At 34.2% G+C, this 20879-nt stretch overlaps 3 protein-coding genes across 7 annotated transcripts in view; 1 reads left to right on the forward strand and 2 right to left on the reverse strand.

The window, feature by feature from the left end:
• Window positions 1–15371, forward strand: part of LOC143464598 (uncharacterized) — a 31235-nt gene extending 15864 nt beyond the window's left edge. For all 3 annotated transcript variants that reach the window (XM_076962467.1, XM_076962469.1, XM_076962468.1), the window contains 15 exons: window positions 64–149; window positions 375–535; window positions 971–1078; window positions 1866–2025; window positions 2172–2389; window positions 2579–2677; window positions 2801–2951; window positions 3101–3232; window positions 3447–3641; window positions 10947–11092; window positions 11319–11513; window positions 12728–12871; window positions 13131–13282; window positions 13835–13998; window positions 14119–15371. In XM_076962467.1, coding sequence (XP_076818582.1) covers window positions 64–149; window positions 375–535; window positions 971–1078; window positions 1866–2025; window positions 2172–2389; window positions 2579–2677; window positions 2801–2951; window positions 3101–3232; window positions 3447–3641; window positions 10947–11092; window positions 11319–11513; window positions 12728–12871; window positions 13131–13282; window positions 13835–13998; window positions 14119–14226 — 2219 coding nt within the window. In that variant the 3' untranslated portion in view covers window positions 14227–15371. The remainder of the gene's footprint in view (window positions 1–63; window positions 150–374; window positions 536–970; window positions 1079–1865; window positions 2026–2171; window positions 2390–2578; window positions 2678–2800; window positions 2952–3100; window positions 3233–3446; window positions 3642–10946; window positions 11093–11318; window positions 11514–12727; window positions 12872–13130; window positions 13283–13834; window positions 13999–14118) is intronic.
• LOC143464600 (uncharacterized) lies at window positions 3729–10512 on the reverse strand. 3 transcript variants are annotated; one of them, XM_076962472.1, is made up of 12 exons: window positions 10151–10292; window positions 8625–9032; window positions 8158–8432; window positions 7374–7541; window positions 6474–6671; window positions 6193–6384; window positions 5594–6026; window positions 5338–5491; window positions 4999–5230; window positions 4628–4888; window positions 4334–4473; window positions 3729–4201 (listed from the first exon to the last, which is right to left on the reverse strand). In XM_076962472.1, the coding sequence occupies exons 1-12, from the start codon at window positions 10194–10196 to the stop codon at window positions 4003–4005; spliced, it is 2706 nt and encodes a 901-aa protein (XP_076818587.1). In that variant the 5' UTR covers window positions 10197–10292; the 3' UTR covers window positions 3729–4002. The 3 variants fall into 3 exon arrangements, with proteins under 3 accessions (XP_076818587.1, XP_076818586.1, XP_076818585.1); XM_076962471.1 differs by adding an exon at window positions 10387–10512 and having other exon boundaries at window positions 3730–4201; window positions 5338–6026; window positions 10151–10249; XM_076962470.1 differs by having other exon boundaries at window positions 3730–4201; window positions 5338–6026; window positions 10151–10291.
• A 410-nt stretch (window positions 15372–15781) lies between the features above and the next one.
• On the reverse strand, window positions 15782–17704 carry LOC143465216 (protein CFAP276-like). The gene is made up of 5 exons (XM_076963407.1): window positions 17457–17704; window positions 16911–17079; window positions 16535–16767; window positions 16314–16432; window positions 15782–16157 (listed from the first exon to the last, which is right to left on the reverse strand). The coding sequence occupies exons 2-5, from the start codon at window positions 16986–16988 to the stop codon at window positions 16087–16089; spliced, it is 501 nt and encodes a 166-aa protein (XP_076819522.1). The 5' UTR covers window positions 16989–17079; window positions 17457–17704; the 3' UTR covers window positions 15782–16086.
• Between the last annotated feature and the right edge of the window lie 3175 nt (window positions 17705–20879).

Consider the following 20879-nt stretch of genomic DNA (forward strand, 5'->3'; position numbering starts at 1 on the left):
TTGTTGAATATAATTTTGAATTATTTGTAAGTCAGTTTTGTAAACTTTGGTTAATGTATATAGGTCCTGCTGATGAAATGCCCAAAGGTTTTTTGCTCCTGTATCAGGTTGGAAAGAACGCTGGATCAAGACCAGGAAGCGCTCTGAAAGTAAATTTTGTAATAAAAGTATAATTCGTTTGTAAACTAGAACTCATTTTAGTTAATTAAAGGCTTTTAAGTGATGCCAGGGATACTTATAATATAGATTATGTTTTTGTTGACAATAAGTGTATTAATGTTGACTTTAAATTTATTAATAAGAGATGCAGTATGTAAGCAACTACAAATATTCTTGGATGAAAAGATATTTGCAATCAAACTGTTTTTATTAAGGATGAAAAAAAGAAACCAATTAAAAATAGTAAAGATCCAGAGGAAGAAGAAGATGAAGAAAAAGAAGAAGGAAATCTCGTCACGAAGAATGTGAAGAAAAAAGAAAAATTGGACCCAAACCTTCCACTCGACAAAGTTGCACATCCGCTTGAATCATATAGGTAGGTGGTTCTCAACCTTTCATGGTTTGTGAACACTTTTTACTTTCCTACTGCGTGTGCAGTAGCCTTCGCACCGCTAATTTTGCAAGCACAAGTACTAAAACGTGAAAAACTTGTGTCTCACTTTACTCCGTCTTTCCCTACTACTACTACACTATAGCTCACTAGTGAGGCATGTCCTGGTGGTACCCAGAGGGGGCATTGGCCCTCGGTTGAGAAAACTTGATATAGGTAAAGATTTCTTGCATATGTGTAAAATGGTGTTGAATATCCTTTTGGTACCGTTGATATACAGTACTACTAATTCTATTTCTAAGCTGTTGGTCCAAACACAGTAAAATGCATATCAGCATTCACTAATTATTTTAATTCACGGCTTTTGTTACCATTAAATTTTCTATGTTTTACTGGAATTTTTTTACTTGTTGTATGCAGGTTGATGAATATTTTTTTACGTGTTTGGAAACAATTAGAAATGTTTAAGCTGGAATGGGGAAAAATGAAGCTTCATGTCAAAAATGTTGACACTCCTGCATTGTACAGGTAAGGTTTTTTCCTTATATTATTTTTTAATAATGGTAATAAATAAATAAAATAAAAAGTTAGATGAATTCTCGGGTGACATTTTAGTCATTGGTTTAGATCAGTGGTTCCCAACCGCGGCTCTTAGAGCCGCATGCGGCTCCAAGGTAGCTTTCTTGCGGCTCTCAATGACCCCTGAAAATCCCACAAAAAAATAAAAAATCTATTTGTAATAATTAGGGCGATTATTTTTTGACTTGTCAAAAAAAGTCAAAAATTGGTCAAAATTTATAGCGTTAGGTCAAAATTGTTTACAAATGTTTCATTTTACATCTTACAGTTACACCTTGTAGCCTACTTTATACTGTTGTGAATGGTCCATTGTCTAATTATTGTGAATCATAAACCGCCTCCTGAATCCTAAACCACAATTTCGCCTCGCTTTGACAAAGTTGTTAAAGCTCAAAGCCAATGCCAAGTTGGACATTAAATTGATTTGTGTTATTTTTCTTGTTAGTGTTGCTATTCGTTGGTACATGATTTCATGCTTTAAAATTTTCGTTAAAATTACTTGAGTGTTTTCATGCGGCTCCATACGTACTATGAAGTTTGAAATTCGGCCCCGACACCAAATAAGGTTGGGAACCACTGGTTTAGATGGTTTACGTGTTTACATGGAGTTAATTTATGAATGAACTATACAATAATTGACCATGTGTTAGTCGCTTGCAAGGACTTTATTTTACAAATGATTCTATTGTTTCATTAAATTGTTTCAGTAAAATGTAGTTATATTCTTCGTTCAAAGGGAATCAAATCATTTATTTCGCTCTGAAGTTATGCTTCATGTCTATACATCGATAGCGAGGCAGATGGGTAATCTGGACATCTACGATGACATCTCCTCTGATGATCATCCCATTCCTCCTCCTCCCAGTACCCCTGAACTGACATTAAGAGCAAGATTAGTAAGTCTCGCAGTGAAAGTGTGACTTTGGTTCATCACTGTATTTCTTTATTTATTGTTGTATTTGGAACAGACTTGTGACTGTGCTGGCTATTGTAAGTTAAAATGATCAGTAAGATTTCTTCATGCTGAATGCTGTTTCTCCAGCTGATAAAGTTACTGGAAGTTTTTGAATGCAAGATGATCAATGAAACCCGACAGCGTATTGGTCGAGAGTTAACCTTAGTGCTGGCAGAAAGATCAAGGGAAGAAACCGCACTTCCTGCTGATCTCTGGCGCCACCCAACTACCGCTGGCAGTGGAGCCACAATGAGAGAAAATTTTACAGTCAGCCGACCACACTTAGTTGAAGACTTCTTGCAAAAGTAAGTTGCATTAAGCTATTAGGGTATGCTTTAAAAGCCGAAACTAAATTCTACTTAGGCAAAGTATTTTTGAAAAATGTGTTCAACCATACTGTTATTGTTTGACGAAGAGTCTTGTAGTGATATAAAGGAGATTTTGTGAGTCAATAGTTATTTGCCTCGTCATAAATCCTTTACTTACATTTTTAGGTTGATGTCAGACTGTGACACTAACAATGGTAACATAATCATGAGTGCATCACATCTTAATTCTTGCATGTCCAAGCTAGCTACAGCTGTTATGCAAAGGTATTAGCATTGCTAAATTTATTGCTTGTAAGACTTAACCAGTAGTTAAAATTCTAAAGCTCACAGTGTATGTTATGAAACTTTTTCATTTGTAAACCAAACTCAGCTGAATTAAACTTTCAGAGAAAGGGAAAACTATGAAAGTTATACGTTGTACTACGAGAACTTACTGCATCACCACCACCACTTGCTCTACATGAAAGAACTGGAAATGAAGGCAATTAGGTCAAAGCAGGGGTTAAAGCAAGGTGGTGATAGTAGTGTTGAGTCACAGGTATGAAAATGGTATTTCTATCTTATATACCATTGTATACAGTGTAACGTTGGCAATACTAATATAAGTGTATTGTGCAGTTGACAACACCCACCTGTGAATATCAAATATTTTTTCATACTTAGTTAACCATTTATTTTATTTGTCAGTTTCAGCTTGCTGATCGCAGCCACGAATTAATTTTGGAGATAACCGCTCTCCGCTCAAAAATAACTGAAATGAGAGAACAGAGCATGAGCATGGATCAAGACATACGAGATGACGTGAGAAAAGATTATCAGGTTCGTTGTGAATTACTTTCTGAGTTTTTGTTACAAGTTATGAACTTTTTATAAACTGCAAATGCAAACATTAGTTTCATTTTCTATGGCATGAAACACAAGTGCATTGATAAGTGTATAATTGTATATGTTTCGTTTTGTAGTATAATTTCAGCTTATTTATAAAGCTGTTTCAGTTTTGAAAACTTCTGTTACAGCGCTGATATTTTTATAGGAACTTATTCAAAATCTCTTTGAAGTTTGCTATGAAATGAAATCAAGGTTGGCACTTTGTCATCTTTCTATTCATGATGATGTGAAGACACTTATTGCAGAAACTAGAGAAGAGGCCATGAGATCACTGGGCAAATTAAAAAATGAAACACCAACTTCGACAGCTGAAGAAAGACTCCGTACAATACATGTCAAGGTTAGATACTATATTTTAATAATTAATTAATTAGTAAATTTTTACTTAGAAAAGGGTGGACCAGGTCTGAAATACTCACAGCAGTAAGTTTTAAAATCAATACTAACAATTTTTATTTTAAAATGTTATATTTTTACGCTAACTTCGAAACACATAACAAAACAGAACACGTAACAATCGATTGTTGTAGTGTAACGCACTAGTAAGTAGTAACAACAGTATTCACAATGATAAACACAAAATGCACAAGCACAATAGGTCATATGTAATTTATAATACTGTACAGGTTAATTATTTATTAATAAAACCATTATTTAAGTTGAAATACCAATAAACCAATTTTGGAAGATAGTAATTTTCATTATTTTAAGTTGTCAAAACCCTTATAAACTTTTACTATTTTACTGTCATCTGCAACAGCAATGGCACCATCTGAAAATATATCTATAGTGTGTGGAAATGCAAGACCATCATCTTTTGTTAACACATAGCCATAAAATTCTTTGCCGTCAGCTGAAAACAGTGAGATTCTGTTGTTGCACTCGTCAGCAACATATATCCTGAAGATATTAATTGATTTATTCTGTGCGTTGCATTGAATTTTACTGGTGGATAATGTAATATATTAATTATACAAGACGTTATTGAACACGAAATTAAACTATCATGCATTTTTGTGTTTTTTGAATTACCTGTTGTGCCTATCCACGGCCACTGCACTTGGATATCGGAACTGTCCAGGTCCAGTCCCAAATGATCCAAACTTTGTTACCAATGAACCATGCTTGTTGAAAATTTTGACATGATGTGAGCTGTAGTCAGCACAAATTATCTAAAAACATAAACAATGTAAAGGTATGGCAATTCACGAGATATAATTTGCTTTTGTACACAATCGTTGGAAAAGGTTTCTTGATTTGTCTTAATTTTACGTGAATAGAAAAATCAATAAACGTAGCATATGAAAACTCATACTACAGAAATACCTGATCTAACAGATTTATTGCAATTCGTCCTGGCCACTGAGATTTCGCTGAGTTTCCAGTGTTGCCCACAGCATTTGGAATAATCTTGTTACTTGCTGTTATAACGATCCTGTTGTTTTCAACATCTGCTAAAACCAGTTTTTCATTTGAATCTGTTGCTATTCCTCCAAGCTTGCCAAAGTCTGAATGTGGTCCAATTTGTCTGACCAATTCCCCGTCTTCTGTCCAGATAGTAGCATATTTTCCACATGATACAGCAATCTAAATTCATGAGAATTACAGATATGAATTGTTTGCATGATGACTAAATGTAGAATAAATTTGAAATAATTTATTTTCCCGTTGTTTTATTTTTGCATTTACATTACTACCTTTTTTCCTTTTCGAAATGCGGTGACCCCTTTTGGTTTTAGGAGGACCCCTTGTACAGCTGTTTTGAACATTCCTGCTAATTTTCCACTAATTCCTTCATGTATCTGAATCCGATGGCTGGCTATGTCTGATATCCAGACAGTGTCATCATCACTGATTGTAAACTCAGGTGGATTGTAAAATTGCTGAACATTGGTGCTTTCAAGCCCAGGCTTTTTTACTTTTCCGATGCTGAAAATGTAGTATGATTATGATTAAGGTACTAGGAGAATCTTAAACGTTACATAATTATATGCTGAAAATGGCATGTTTTGAAAGTATCACTCATAGCAACCCACCAAAAGAGTATCTTCTTTGAATTAAGTCCCAATAATGCTGAATCATTACTTCCCATGAGGTGCTGAATATGAGACGAAAGAGCGTTAATGTTTTTCATGCTTCTTCTCCTGATCATGCGCGAAATATTATCGTGATCCGGTTGAGTTTCGTAACCTGTTGCGATTGTTGGTTTGTGAGGAAAGTCATGTACTTTATTCTCCTGAGACATATCATGATGTTTACTTCTTGTTGGACTCATTTGTCTGAATGTTTCACCTTCTTTTGGTTGAAGACTGCTCTCTCTCAACAAAAATCCTTTTTGGATTGGTTTTTCCTCCTGGTTGTCTTCTTCGTCGCTGTCACTTGAAAATGAATCATCAGTATTTTCATCATCATCTGAATCTGATTTGACTCCATTGATAGCCCTTCGTCTGCTAGCTACGAGAGCAGCTGCTTTTTCCAGGCTGTCGCTGCTGATGTTTTTCAGCTGGAAGGCTTGTGGAGGAGGTGGCGGAAAATCAGGAAGATCATCCAAGGAGGTGTCATGGTTATCTTTTTCTATCGGAAGCGGTACACACTCATCTGATAGTGGCTTTTCAGCCGGAATTGCACTTCCCATTCTCAGTTCCGCTTCAGAAAAGAAAGGAATCTCATCATAGATGTCCTCCTCTGGTTTTTGATCTTGCTTTTTTCTATTTACTTGAGCATACTATAGGAAAATGATTGCATTAACACTTTATCCTATTGCTATTGCTGAAATTCTATTGAAGCTATCCTATTGCTCAAGAGTAATGGCAGATCAGTTATTGCTCGTAAATGCAATTAGTAAACTCTATATTGCCAGTATCATTAGTATATGCCATCATGAAGGTTACCTTAATTTCCAGGTCTGGTGGGAGGTCATATACTGGTTCATCATCAGCGACAGACACACTTTCAATGTCTGGAGTTATACTACTTTTAGCTGCTCTGACTGCACTGTCTTTTCTGTGATATTTTCGATTGCCAAGTTGACCAAGCTTTTCAGCCATTTCATCAAATTTAGTGTCGTTAGATTTATATATCACCTAGGAAACATGGTTTATTATTATTTCACTAGGATGCAATTTGTGAATTTTGTTGGTTTAGAAGCATATGTAGTTGATATTATGTTTACATTTGGTTTGTAGGTTTTCTGAATAGCACTTGGAAGTTTTCCAGCTTTTGTTTTCTTCATAGTTTGCCAGACCATTTCCTTAAATTTTCCTAAGTCCAGTGGAGCTCCTCCATTTTGTAACACACGACTGGCCACGCTGCAGCACTGTGTGACTAATTTTAAGCTTTGCATTTGCACTTCTATTGCATCTCTTGCTTCCTGCATAAAATCAACAGCTCAATGCAAAATGTTTCTGATGTGAGGTTTTAGAGTTAGAATTTAGCAATTAAATTAATTTGGCTACTACATGTTGTCTTTTATAAACTTTTGTAAGAAGGCAGATAGTGATAATAAATAATAAACAAGTAATACTTGAGATACCACTTTACTTGAACGTTTTGATAAAATTTCCTGATAAGATTGTTTTCCTATAAACCAGTTATTTTCTAGGAAGAGTATGACCCTCAAAAAATGTATGCTAAAGAATTTCATCAAGAATTCTTTGCCATGTCTTATAAATATTCTAAAATTTTCATCAAGCCAAATCATGAAAAAAAACTAGAAAAACACTCAAGAGCACACACCTCTATGAAGGCAACTGAATACTCCTATTATTCGGATGGCAAGTATTTGAGTAATGTTGCTATAAGTGAAGCGACTTATAACAAAAACATAATTTCCATGGCAGAGGTAATTAGATAACATGGCTAAGATTCTTTTGATAACAATTGTTTACAATGTTACAGAGTATATACTGTACATTATGTCAAGACTCTTGCTTGTTGTAATGTTATACGTATGCGAAAATTTGACAAAAGACGATAACGTTCTAATGGCATGGGCAAAAATTCCTTCACTCCTGACCATTCTTTTGATTTTCATGTCTAGTAATATTTTGATTTAGAAACTTGAAGGTGTTACCTTAACTGGTATCAAATCCTTTTGAAAATTATCCTCCAGATCTTCCATTAGCTGAGCCTGGTGGGAACGTATCGATGATATGAACAGCTCAACAGACTGTTCAATCTGACGATGAATTAATGCCTTAGCTTTGTTCACCCTATCTTCATAATCCTTTACTTGTTTTGTCTGGAAAGTTGAGAGGAAAAATTATAAAATAAAACATTAATTGTTTATTTGGATTACTCATTATAAACTCACAAATTAGCTCATTATAAATTCGCGGAAAGGAAAACTTTTATTGTGGCCCAATACAACACAAACACGTGTTGTGGCATGGGATCCCCAATTAAATAAAATGTAGATGCGTTGGCTTATGACGTGATGAACTGATGAAAATAATTACCATATGTGATTTTTGAATTACATCGTTCTTGATATAATGGTATTTAAAGGTAACAAGATTAGTGAAATTTGTCGGACGTAAATGATATCATGTACTCCTATAAACATTAAACAAACAATTACCTTAATTTTCTTTGTGAGTGACGTTTTTCTATGTTTAACAAGTTACAGTAAATTAGGATTTTTAATTGTAATACTGTTTTTAAAAAACTATGTTGGTGATTGATATTTTCTTTGAAGTAATTGATATTTTCATTATTTTTTTCTTGTTGTTAAATGAGATTGTTAATGTTATTTATTTCTTCTGTTTACATATGGCTGTAAAATTATTACTATTATGACTAAACTATTTAAATAAACCTGCAAAATGATACAAGATATATAGTACTATTTCCGTCACCTGCTGCTGACAAAGTTGTATTTTCTTTTCAGCTGATTCTAGTGCTTTTTGTATTTCAGCTTTTTCTTTTGAATATGAGACGATGTTTATGGTTAAATCTTCTTCCCCATACATTGTTATTTGACCACTCTTAGATTTTACCAAACGCTTGCTTGGTGCAGAGCTAGTTTGTTGAACCATCTTATGCATGGTGGAATTATCTTGTAAACCTTCAAGGTTTTTGCCATACCATGTTGTAATGAGATTACAAACCAGACACCTTATCATCCATTGACCTGTTTAAAAACTTCTGTTAGCATAATCTACTGTGTAGAAGTTGTTTTTGTCTGACATAATTATTGCATGCTACTCAAGTTTCGGTTGCTTTTTAGACATTAATAGTGTTAAATGTTAAATTTATAAAACAAAAAAACCTTTAGTTTAACAGTATGAAAATGGTATATATACTAAGTTAACAACAAAAATACCTGGATCTACATGTCTTGTTCTTATTTGAATGGCACATTTTTTACAAATGGTGTGTGAGCATTGTAATTGCTTGGATTTGGTTGATATTTCTTTACACTTCTGACAAGCCATAAACGTCTTTATCATTTCTTCCATTGTGTTGCTTTGCAATGGCAGAGTGAAGTTGTTGGAGCCTTCTGTGTCTTGTGACATTTGGAAAAAGTCGATCGCTGTCTTATCAAAATTTCTATTGGGTTGCCCTTTAACTACTGTACATGCCAGTTCTTCAAAATCAATTGATTCTGAGTTACAAACGTCTTCACCACAAAATCCTGGTCTACTTGGTGGTCGTCTTGTCACACTAACATGAGCATGTTCAAATTGCTGCTGCCTTGGAGCATACACCACGTTAGGAGGATAATTGAAATCTGAAGATTAAATTTAATTAAAAAAATGCATTAGAAATGAAGGTATAACTTTGAAAACTTGTAATAGAAAAATTTACTTTGGTAAATTAATATAATAATTCTTCTTGTCAAGTTTAGCAAGAACAAATTTTGAAAATTATCTGCTTCAATAATAATCACTGAAAACATGAAATCTTGTGTTTCCTGAAAGTATTAACTAAGAAGTGGTTATCTACTTCAAAATGCTAGCCTAACATAATATAATCTTGCAATTGTACTGGCATTAAATTTTTCCCAGAAGTCTTTCATACCAAGTGTGTAGCCTATTTTCATTTTGTAACTGGCTGTTTTTGCTATAGTTTTAAAACAAGAAAGTGAGGCAATAGCAAGGTGCGTTATGTGTACCAAAAGCAACAATTTTAGATAATTATATGCATTAAAGTTAACTAGCTGCACTGGTTTTACCTCAAGGCAATGCGACTTGAAACTACGTTAAATAATATAGACCTGGTTAAGTTGATTGTGAAACTGTTATTAGAAACGTAATGCAATGCCACGGTTACTAGTTATCATTTGTAGAATACTTCTACAAGTTGTCATGTTTTTGCTTAGTATATTAACTACTATTGCCATTATAATTGCTTACTTATATTTTAGTAATCTTTAATTACTCTTAATAATCTTTTTGCACTTCCTTTCAAATTACTTTCCTGTCATTCTGTCTTTCAAAATCTTTTATAATAAAAGAAAGTGTTTTTACAGTTATTTAATATGTTTTGTTTGCTAACTCATAACGCAAATAACATCTATGAAATTATTTATGGTAATCTAAAGACAATACATTATCTTTGCAACCTTTAACAAGACTCAGAAATGCAGTTCAACAAATAGATATAAAACATTTTTTGGATTAGTTAACTAAACATCCAGCATAAACAGTCTTGCATAAACATTTACTTCTTTACACAATTTGTAAACTAATTAACTTTTTGCACTGCTTTCGCAAATACTTCTTTTCCGACTTGATTTTAGAAATCACGCCTTGAGGTATTCTTGTGATTGTAATTTGCTTTAGGCAAATTTTTGCTATTCTTGTTATGTGTCAGTAAACTAACATGGCCCAGTATTTTACTACTTACTTCTTGGGTAATAGCCACGTCTGTGAAGACTTGATGCTTCAAACATCTTGATTTTCAGGTTTTGACATAAATAGCAATGCTCTGATTTTATCTTTTAATCTGATTACAATAAAAACAGTTCTTAGATGGAAAAGATGGTTACAACTACTACTTAAAGTAGATAAAAGATTTTGTCTTCACATAATTTTTATCGATATTTGATAGCTTGCATTACTTTACTAATTTTATTATCTTACATAACATCTGTTATTCTTAACTTCAATCGTAACTTTTGTATCTTCAACTGGGTTTTTCCTTAAAATTCTCAAATGGCAGTAATTTTTCTTAGTTGTTAGAAGAGAAATGAGTTGCATTTTTCATGGGCGCCAATATATATCACAATGTAGGGTCATGTGTCATGGTGTAAAATTAAGAATAATATAATTACCACCATAAATGAAAAAAAAAGAGTTCATTGTGAATTACGTCTAATGACGTATCTATCGCTTTAATTTGTGCCCCAAGGGAATGTGACTGTCTAAGTATTGTTTGTATTGTCTCGGGATGTTTATGAATAGTAGTGCTAATTGTTACCTGCCGACATACACACGTTATCATAAGAATGACGTTTTGTAAATATATTTTATATTTAAAAGCGTTTCTTTCTGTATAAATTAATTGCCAGTTGTTTCATAAACAAAGTGAACCATTTGTAGACGTTTCTGTGTTTGGTTATTAAAAAAATGAACGCTTACTGTAATTTAATTAATGATTTGTGTTCAAATTTGTCACTGCTATTATCTCATTTTCAACGCAGGAAAATCAAGTGAAATCTTTACATCATGAACAATACGAGCTGAACATGCTTTTGAACAAGTTAAACGCTTTAAATCACTGGAAACGTTCTACTACTGGCGGTAGATACAAAGTGACCGTGGAAAAACTCACACAAGAAGTAGTCAAGTACGTTTGTCGTTTCGTATGCTGCGAACGTTATTATTGATCAAGATTTGTTTACAATTCACAGCATAACCTTACGAAAAACGCGATAATTAAAATATTTTTTTAAATTCTACGATCAGTCTTGAGGTCTGTCATATTCGCACAAATCCGTTACCTAGAAAAACATTTATTCTACTTTAACTGACGTAACGGAAATCAGCGTATTTATGCTGTTCATCATTCGTAGAACGAGAAGAGATTGTCTCGGTAAAGAATTGGTGGCAAAACAGAAAGCTGAACTTCTGAAAGCAGAACTCATCGCTGCCCGGCAATCGCTGAAGATTTCAGACGAAAAACTGAAGAAAACCCACGAACAAATAGAGAGAGAAAAGAAGATGCAAAAAGAGAGAGAATACCAAGAAGTTCAAGAGCAAAGAAACAGGTGCAAATAAAAAATTGTAATCACAGTTTACTAAAAACTTTTGGTAGAACTCTTTAAACTTTACGTGGGCTTCAGTAAAGGAGTTTGACAAAATACCTGGCTAATGGCCTGAAGAAAAAAAAATTAAACAGTTGTTTTATAATTTCGATTTCCTCTGAAACTTACTCACCCAGTCTTCTGGAAATATCTGTACTTTTGTACTAACTACTAAACCAACTGGTTATCAGTAAATCTCTATGAACGATACGATCCACTCATATCTAACTCGGTCCTATGTTGGTGTACCGGTATTGAAGATAGCATACGCCTGCTGCCCTTTGCTGGGATCCCTGCTCACTTATTAGTGATCTTTTTATAACACTTCGTCTGTATTAAAACTGCTTATAGTTTGTAGCATACTGAACCCCCGACAAGATAAGTAATATAAAAAATCATTATGTACCACTTAAAACACTTAGTCACAACTTCGCTGTGTTTGCAGTTAGAAGTTTAAATAACAATGCTCGTGTTTGTAGTAAAATAACAATGCTTTTGTCCACTAAATACGGTTAATCCTGCTTCACGTGAAATTAAGACATACGAATGCTGACCTTCTTAACTTCATTTTAAACGTATCTTTATTGCCAATGCCTGAGAGAGCTGCCGTGTAATAACGAAGAGCAAATTGTAACTTGGTGAAGGCCGAGTAGAATTTCCAGTAATATATGACAAGAATAGCCTAATTGTTCAGGGCAACTTTGTAAAGGTTGTGGTTAAACGAGTTGTGTTTTGACACCTTTGTAACTTGCATGATTTGTTTGACGGCAAAAGTATTGCCATCCACCTAAATTGCAACTTTTGCTGACTTGGCTTGAATTATTGCCTTTTAGCTTGACACTAAACATGTGTTCAGACTTCAAGTTTTAGTGACGAAAATATTAGGTAAGTAAATTAGCTCCGCGATACGAGTCAGTGTTCAAAAGTTGGCTCCACGAAAAACTGGAAAGTGATTTAGGACGACAATCACTGTGGTATTAGTCTAATTAGTTTATTTAACGTGTCCGTTACATCAGTGGAACGACGCAAAGCACGAATACTGCGTTAATTTATATGAAATATTACCCAATTTGCTGTTCATATTCCTTTACATTGATTTTGCTGTCAATATTGGAGAAATGTAACGAGCGTGGTGATAACTGTTGACTGTGTTGTGACTGTGACTACGTTGACTACAGACAGCAGCTTACCTTAGCCCGTCAGAGAGATATGGACCGATTGATGATTGAACTTCAAGAGAAGGAAAAAAGACTGAAGACGTTATCTAATGAAGCGGAGCGGAACCAACTTATAGAACAAACCAATCAGACGAAAATGCAAAGGTTGTTATAAATTTTGACCTTACAGCCTACGGGTACGAAATAAGGAAAAGCTCAATAGTTTAAGGATTACGCTCAAGTAATGATGCTTTAAGTTTGAAGTTATGTTGCTTGATGAATGAAACAACTTACAATTTATATGCTATGTATTATAATTGTATCGCTCGCAATCGTTCAGACGTGCACTTGTACGCACGCTTCGATCCCCATATTATGTTTTCATCTACAAACGAAAAAAATGTGTTCAAACAATGCTTTCCAGGAATCTGAAGCAGATGCATGCTCAGCTGTCGATGGAACGCAATCTCAAGCTGGATGCTTTTGACCGTGTGGACAACCTGCAAGCTCAAGCTATGGACACTGAACGAGATATCACGTTCATTTCACCGAGCCGGCCTACCAGCGCATCACTAAGTTTGTAAAATTATCTATTACTTATCTGCGTTAAATGCAATTTGAAATAACGTTCGACCTGCCCTCGCAAGAAGCTCTGTAATTTTCACACTCGCCTTTTCGTGATTTAATTTTCATTACAAACCTTAATAAACGCACTTGCGCACCTAGCACAACATAAAGAAGGCAGTAAATACATTGCACGATTTAGACCTGTTTGTTTTTTACAAAATGTACCTAAAATCAACCATATTTGTGTGAATATATTTTACCCTTGTTGTTGTTGATAAAACCTTTGTTGGCGTTTGACATTAGTATGTTGTTCCGACATACCATAACAATGTTGGAATGTATAAATTGGACAGTTAGCGCGCGTTGCGTTTGTTCAATTCGGGACTGCAAATTTTAGTAATACTTGTTTTATTTTTGATATTGGTATTTGATGATGATAAGCCGTTATGAGATTTTAACATGCCCATAGAGATATCAACTGGCGAATTAAGAGTTAAAATGTGGTAATCAATAACATTTAAGAATACTGAAAATTTATTACTGAGTTCTTGCTTATTGCAGGCATCTCCAAATCGGCAATAACGCAACGTAGCAGGACGCAGTCGTCTTTCTTGGCTACACCTCCCCCAACTACTCCAAAAATTCGAGTTCGACCAATGAGCTCCGTCGCTGCGTATTACGCTAAGCAAGGGGATACACCGTTACCGAAAAAGAGACCACAAACGGTAGTTGTTATTTTTATTTTGTGGAGTGTGTCTGCTGCATTTTTAGTAATTTTACAAGGATTTTATTCATATTTTGTACTTTTCAGCAAGTTTTGTTTAACGTTTAATCTAACTTAACAGGCTGCAGGCCGATTGAAAAGCAAAATAGCTGCCTCTATACTGACAGAGACATACCCTCCCACCGATGAGCATGAAACAGTGATTCAGTTGGACAGGTTTACAAATTGAACAATTACGATGTGGGTGTCTTTTGCGCAACTCTGTGAGCTTGCCTGTTTGGTTCCAGTTCTAGTAATAACGGTTTTATATTTTTGCACATCGTAATACGTTTAGTATTCATTCCTAAAGTTGGTGAATTAATATTTTTGTATCAGTGTTAATTTCCAATACTGTATTAATTGTCCCTGTGAAGTTTTGTGGATCAAAAATTTGCCTATAATTGGTGTATTTTTTAGAAATTTAGTTTGGAATGGTATATTCCGTTACTGTGAAGAATGCTGTACCTAAACAACATTTTAAATCTTAAAAAAATTACTACTGTGATGTTTTTCTTCCATTCTGGATGTTTAGTTGATTTACCTAATCTGCACTAAGATCAACCGTTACCTTAGTCACCAATCTCTGTTATGAAACACAGACTTACCTTTACTTCACAATGTGACTTACTACGTAATTTATTCCGTTCAGTTGGCGTACCTGAAATACTACAAATTAGAAAAATGGATTCATTTATTCTCTGCTTCAGCAAAAATAACTGTCAGATTTTATGGATTAATAAATATGTGTTTGATGTATGCTTGCAAAATGCTTAGGTAGTTTTCTGTTCATGTGTTTGTTGATGTTCTTGTAGTATAAACCCAAAGCATTCCATTCACTTCTACCCCAATCCTGACAAAATTAATGTTGTGCTTACGCTTTTCAACAATGTGTCATTGTAGTGTTTTTTCTGAAACCTCTTTATCTTGTTATAGTTTATGTTGTTAGCTCCGTGATATTTACTGTATTGCATTACCATATAATTGGAATTATTATTTTATCTTTGTGACATGTGCATTTTGACTGCATTCAAGATTTGTTAGGTTTGTAAAACAAAATTGATATTGATAAATAGTATAAACTGTCATGCATCTTTTTGGTCTTCATATTTATTCAAAACTTTTTCCTATGTTTCATAGTCATGATAAATATTACCTCGGTCTTCAAGTTGAACACAACCAAAAATTCTATACGTCGTGTACAATACACTGGATGTTGCGTTTAGTTAGTCATAAAACTGCTTAATTCATACCTTGCTACCTATTTTTTTATCACCTCATAATCTAGTGTTTTAATGGGTGCCAAATTTTTTCATCTGTCATATTAAAAATATTGTCACAGTACGATGCATTGCAGAGTTATGTCTACATATTAACATTATATTTCAGATGCAAGTATTCGATATTGTGCAGTCTGCAATGCACAGGTCAACTGATCTAGATGTTATTCAAACCCACTGACGTTTTTGCGCTCACCAGGGCTGTTTCAATAGTAACAGAATTTGCTCACATTATCATGGTTAAACAATAACAAATCCCTGAGAATACCGCGTTTTCTTGGCTCAATTTATCTAAAGTAGTAAATGGATCACTGCACTGGGTACTAAAGGTTGATTGGCTAATTATAACAATCAGCACAAGACATTGTAAGCGCAAGCGAAAGTTTTTCTCTTTGGCAACTCTTTTTGTCTTTTCATTGAAACAATTTGCCAGTGGAAGGTTTTAGCTTGATGCAGAAAGGCATAACGTCACAATGCAGAATGTGTATTTTAGCAACGGCGCTTTATTTTGGATGAAACATATTGGGCAAACAAAATAGAAGTGTACGGTAAAGTTTCATATCAGTCTTATTACATTTTATACTTGTTATCATTAATGGCACTCAACTTAATTTCCGCATGATAAAACACTACTGTAGATACCATTCAATGCACCACTATACAAGGACATATGTACATTTAATCAATATAATAATCTTTAATGCAATTGATATTAAGTCAAAAAACAGAAATTTGTTTGCACATTTAAAACGACTGGATATAAAATGGTCTTCTTAAGTCGAATAAAATCCACCATCATGGCGCCGAGAATAACCCCTGTTTGTTGCAGCGCTGTGGTGACTCTCTGCAGCAATAAATCAGGGAAGGAGTAACGTGAATAAGGAAACTACATCATAATGTAACTAGCACTAAAGCTAACAATTAATACTTTCTTGTACACTGATAAGTAGAAAATTATGTTGAAACAACAGCTTTTCTGTGAAACTAATGTTAAACTCACGTATAGCTCCCTCTATGCTGTATGGGCTATTCTTTTTGCTAGGTTCTGCGACCTGAAGTGGAGGATACATTGGATCAAATGGAGGAGGAACTTCTTTCACTCTATTTTTCATGATTCTCCTGGAATTTGTATAATGTACCTTCTAGTTCTAACTTCAACATACATGCAATATAGTTGTGCTGGTCAAAATGTCATGGAAATGTTATTTCATAATATCTTACCCATGCTCATCGGTGACAGTTTCAGTTTGAACAAGGGTTTGATTATTTCCATGAAGAAACTGATTATGGTGGTCATATTGGGATTTTATCACAAAATCTAGACTATCATCGGGGGCTTTTGGATCAAAATGATAAACCTCTCTTCTTGCACTAGCAAGAGTTGGCTTACGATTCAGTCTATTCCAAGGTTCTTGATCTTGAGCAGTTTGTGTGTTCACCTTAAATGGGCTTTTCTGCAAACACGTTAAAATGGTATGTATTGAAAATACACTCATTATCACTAACCTAGCATCATTTAATTGCATGCCACTTGGATGGATATACATTACAAGTCTACTACTACTGAGAAAAAATTCTGATGTAAAAACTTATCTACCTGTGTGCTTCTCGTACCAACAAAGTTTTCATCATTTTGTAACCGGGGAAATGGAAATGGATTTCTTCCTGGTGGCATGGCTACAACCAATCTCAAACTTGTCTAAAATGAGATTATACAGGAATAATTTTGTTTTTAGAGAATACTTTCCAACTACCAATAGCTGCACCTGTTAAAAAAAAACATTACTTTCATAATTCATGTAATCTATGACCAACCAGACTAACATTGAAGTTTTTTTAGAAAAGATATTGTAGTCTTCATTTAGTTTACGGTAATGTTGCTACTTAGCACAATATTCATCCTTTGTATCATGGTAGGCTTACTGGAAGCTTGGTAACATGTTACTGTTTCAAGCTTTGACACATGGAACAGTAGTTTAGTACAAATTTTTATCATATTTTTTGTTTAAAGTGTAAAAACCCCAAAAATACGAAAGTAAATAAAACAAAATTTTGAGTGTGTTGTAGAAACTATGCCTAGGCCTGTAGGTACACATAGGTATTACTCGAGGCCCTTAGTAAAATATATTTATACCATGCTCACTTTGCAAAGTCAGCAGTCTGTTACAGTCTGATAATATTTCCGGAAATTTTCAGCTTTACTACAGTAAAAGCCGGTTAAAAGTCAAAAATCCAGTACCCTAATTAGGTCAGTCTATTGACTAATCAGTGAAGGCAAAAGTCCAAATTATAGCCTAAAGCCTATGCGCGTTAGGCTGTATAAAATATAGAATTCGCAAAATGTAATCCACAGCAGCCCATTTGTGAATGTAATCCTAAAAATACGAAATAAGCTTCTTCACAATGCAAAATACTGTATACATAAAACTCTCGAACTGAAAAAGTTGAGCATACGGTAAGTAACAGCTGATGGTTTTGCGCATGACTGATGTTTGGTTGCTATTAACAACATTAATTTATCCGCTGGTGGTGAAAAAGAGGCGAAAAAAACTTCAAAGGCGACTGCGGCGAAAGTTTCGTATTTAATTTGATGTAAAGGCGACTAACCGTTTTTTAAAAGCAAAAATTGTGTTTTTAGATTGATGTAAAAGCAACTAGCAATATATACCGTTTCATATCGATTAAATTTTAGGTTATGCATTTTTTGTATTGACAATATAGGCCTACTGTGTTATTTTAACCAGTAGCTAGAAAATATTAGCAAAGAAAATACCTAAACGCTAAATACCAAACCGGAAAGTAACAAAATTGAAAATACCGAAATAAAAATGACATGAATTTAAATTACCTTAACATATGACTGTGACAGAGATCAAAGTTTCGTGCAGATAGAAGTGGATATGATAATAGGTAAATTTTCATCAAAAGTTTTAGCTTTATTTATAGTAGGCCTATACTTTAGCGTCATTGCATAAAGTTGTAGACAAAATCAGGCCAATTTCGTGTGCAAAATGGCAGGAAATGTATGGGAACTGTCATGTTTTGCATGATCTTAATTTTGCAAAATACCTTACCAGCGGGCTTACAGCCTTACATAAAAGGAATAAAGAAAAAATTTAGTCTTATTTCTTTGGTCTTTCTTGTACAAATGGTTGGTTGCAATTCAGACCAGCTTCAGCTGAAAACCAGCTTCAGGAAGCAATGGCAAGCACATTAACCTCTTTACAATTGAATTTTCACGTTTGGTATTTTCCGCTTTGGTGTTTTCCGTTTTGGTGATTTCCATTTTGGTGTTTTCCGTTTTGGTTATTTCTATTTTGGTATTTCCCGTTTTGGTTATTTCTATTTTGGTATTTTCCGTTCCGAACAGCACATGCGTTTGTGTATGTACGTGTATAAGAGGACAACGTGTCGTTTTGACTTGATGTGTAGTCTTCGTTAAAACCACTAATATCATTATTCAAAGAAGTGAAAAATGCTTGTATTGTTTACAAAATATATCAAGTAAACATTCAGTCACCACGACAATAAAGTGAAACCGACAAATTGAAAATACTTAAATGGAAAATAACTTTGGCTATAACTCCATATAACCAGCCAATATATGCGCTCGCTAAAGTAAATTTGTGATGTCATAATACCGTTGATAACAGCTACATAAGCAGATAATTTTTGCCATGATCGTAATGCAAGCTGACCAAGACCAAGTGGCTCTTTCAATGCTAAAGGTTTCCGACTTGTGGTCGATATTGAATATTTACATAATTACTAGACCAAATTTTAAAACATTGATAATTAATTGTTTTAGTAGAACGACACCTTAATAGTAAGCAATGAAATACTTTCACTGCTTTGTTACAGTTTAAGCGTAGACAATTTTCATTTAGCCATGCAATTTCATTTCGAGTATATTGTATCGCATCCATCTTCACGTTTTTCAAATATGCATCGTTCTTCTATTCCTTTCATTACTTAAAAACAGACAAAATTGCGGAAACAAAAGTAGGCTAACACACAATTTTTCTTTAAATCAATTTCATTAATTTTCAACCACTTTCATTTACAAAGCCTTTATTTGCCAAAGCTACCTTGTTCTATTTGCACAGTATCCTTGCTTTCTCGTAAAACCGTTGCTAAATTTAATATTCGATGTTTTAAGCTCTTCATCACGAGATAGTTTAGAAATATGAAACGTTCTGTTTTTGCAATTCGTTGACAAATTTAGCAAAAAGAGCCAAGTACCAAGGTTACGAAGATGGACGATGCATGTATCGTGCAATGTCATGCCGTTTATTGGAGAATTGCAAACTTTAAGGCGTTTCCTTTGACAAACAGCGTCTTGTTTTCTTAGGTTGTCATTTTTATTTCTTATGCTAATAAGGACAATGGTTGGTTTGTGAATTGTTCAGAGTTTTCACACCTTATACGAGTTTTATAAAAAGTTTTTGTAGTTACTAAAGTTTAACAGCTGGTTTAGAACAGAATTATATTACTATTTTAACAGAACTTAATTGCAGACATCAAACGAAACCAAAGTATCCGATTTTGTGGTAATTAATTTTTGTGATAATTAATTTTTGTGAATTACGATTACAGGAAACAAATGAATTTATTTATATATAGTACCTACGACACACTAAATACTGCACCGAAACGCAGCAATATCGCTTTTAAAAAGTCGCTATGCACAGGAATGAAGAATATATAACATGTATACCTTATAATATAAGGTATACATGTAGCCAGATAGCATCGGAGACAACTTGCTTGACAAGTCATCTATAAGTAAGATGCATGCACGAAGAATTATAGTTGATTAAACTGCGGATACGTATTTTTCGAACAACGTGCATGTTAGGAACTGTGTAGCTGCATGGTCAGTTAATGGTTTTATTTTCATACCAGTATAGTAGCTTGCACGAACTTAAATATGTATTCGACATTTCAAGAATTTTTTTTGTCATACAAAAGATACATAGGGTATAAACACTCATGCTAAAATCATGCGTTGAAGATCCAAGTTTTATTTCAAGATGAGGTCACGGACCCTAACTATTTTAGTTTTTTCTGGTTTCAATTTGATTGGTATAGAGAAGTCGGTTGCTAACTGTCTGATGCACAACAATCTACCCGGCAATATGGACGTTTATTGAGCCCAATGTGACGTCATATTCCAATGCGGTCAGTGACGCAAAAGATTATGCGATGAACTTAAAGTCATCTTCTATATGTAGCTTCAAACGTAAGTCCAACTGAGGGGTCATGTCGTCATTGGTGCCGTGACAAGCAGTTAAGTGCTGTAGCCTATTGAAGACGGTCTTAGTGAGGGTTACGTCACACTGGTAAAGAGAGTGTTCGCCTGTCATACGGAAGCAAAGTAGGTTGCTGGAGTATTTATTAGATTTAAGACGATACGCAAGTATGACGTTTAACCTAACGTTTGTTTAAGTATTGTGCACAAGCAAAATGAAATCAAAAGTTTGGCAACTTTAATGCCGGTTTTAGCTCGCTTTGGAAACCGAAACCAGCTTTGTTGTATAACACCTATATTAAGAACCGAAAAATA

The sequence above is a fragment of the Clavelina lepadiformis genome, chromosome 7 (genome assembly GCF_947623445.1).
Source record: "Clavelina lepadiformis chromosome 7, kaClaLepa1.1, whole genome shotgun sequence".
Classification (NCBI taxonomy): Eukaryota; Metazoa; Chordata; class Ascidiacea; order Aplousobranchia; family Clavelinidae; genus Clavelina; species Clavelina lepadiformis.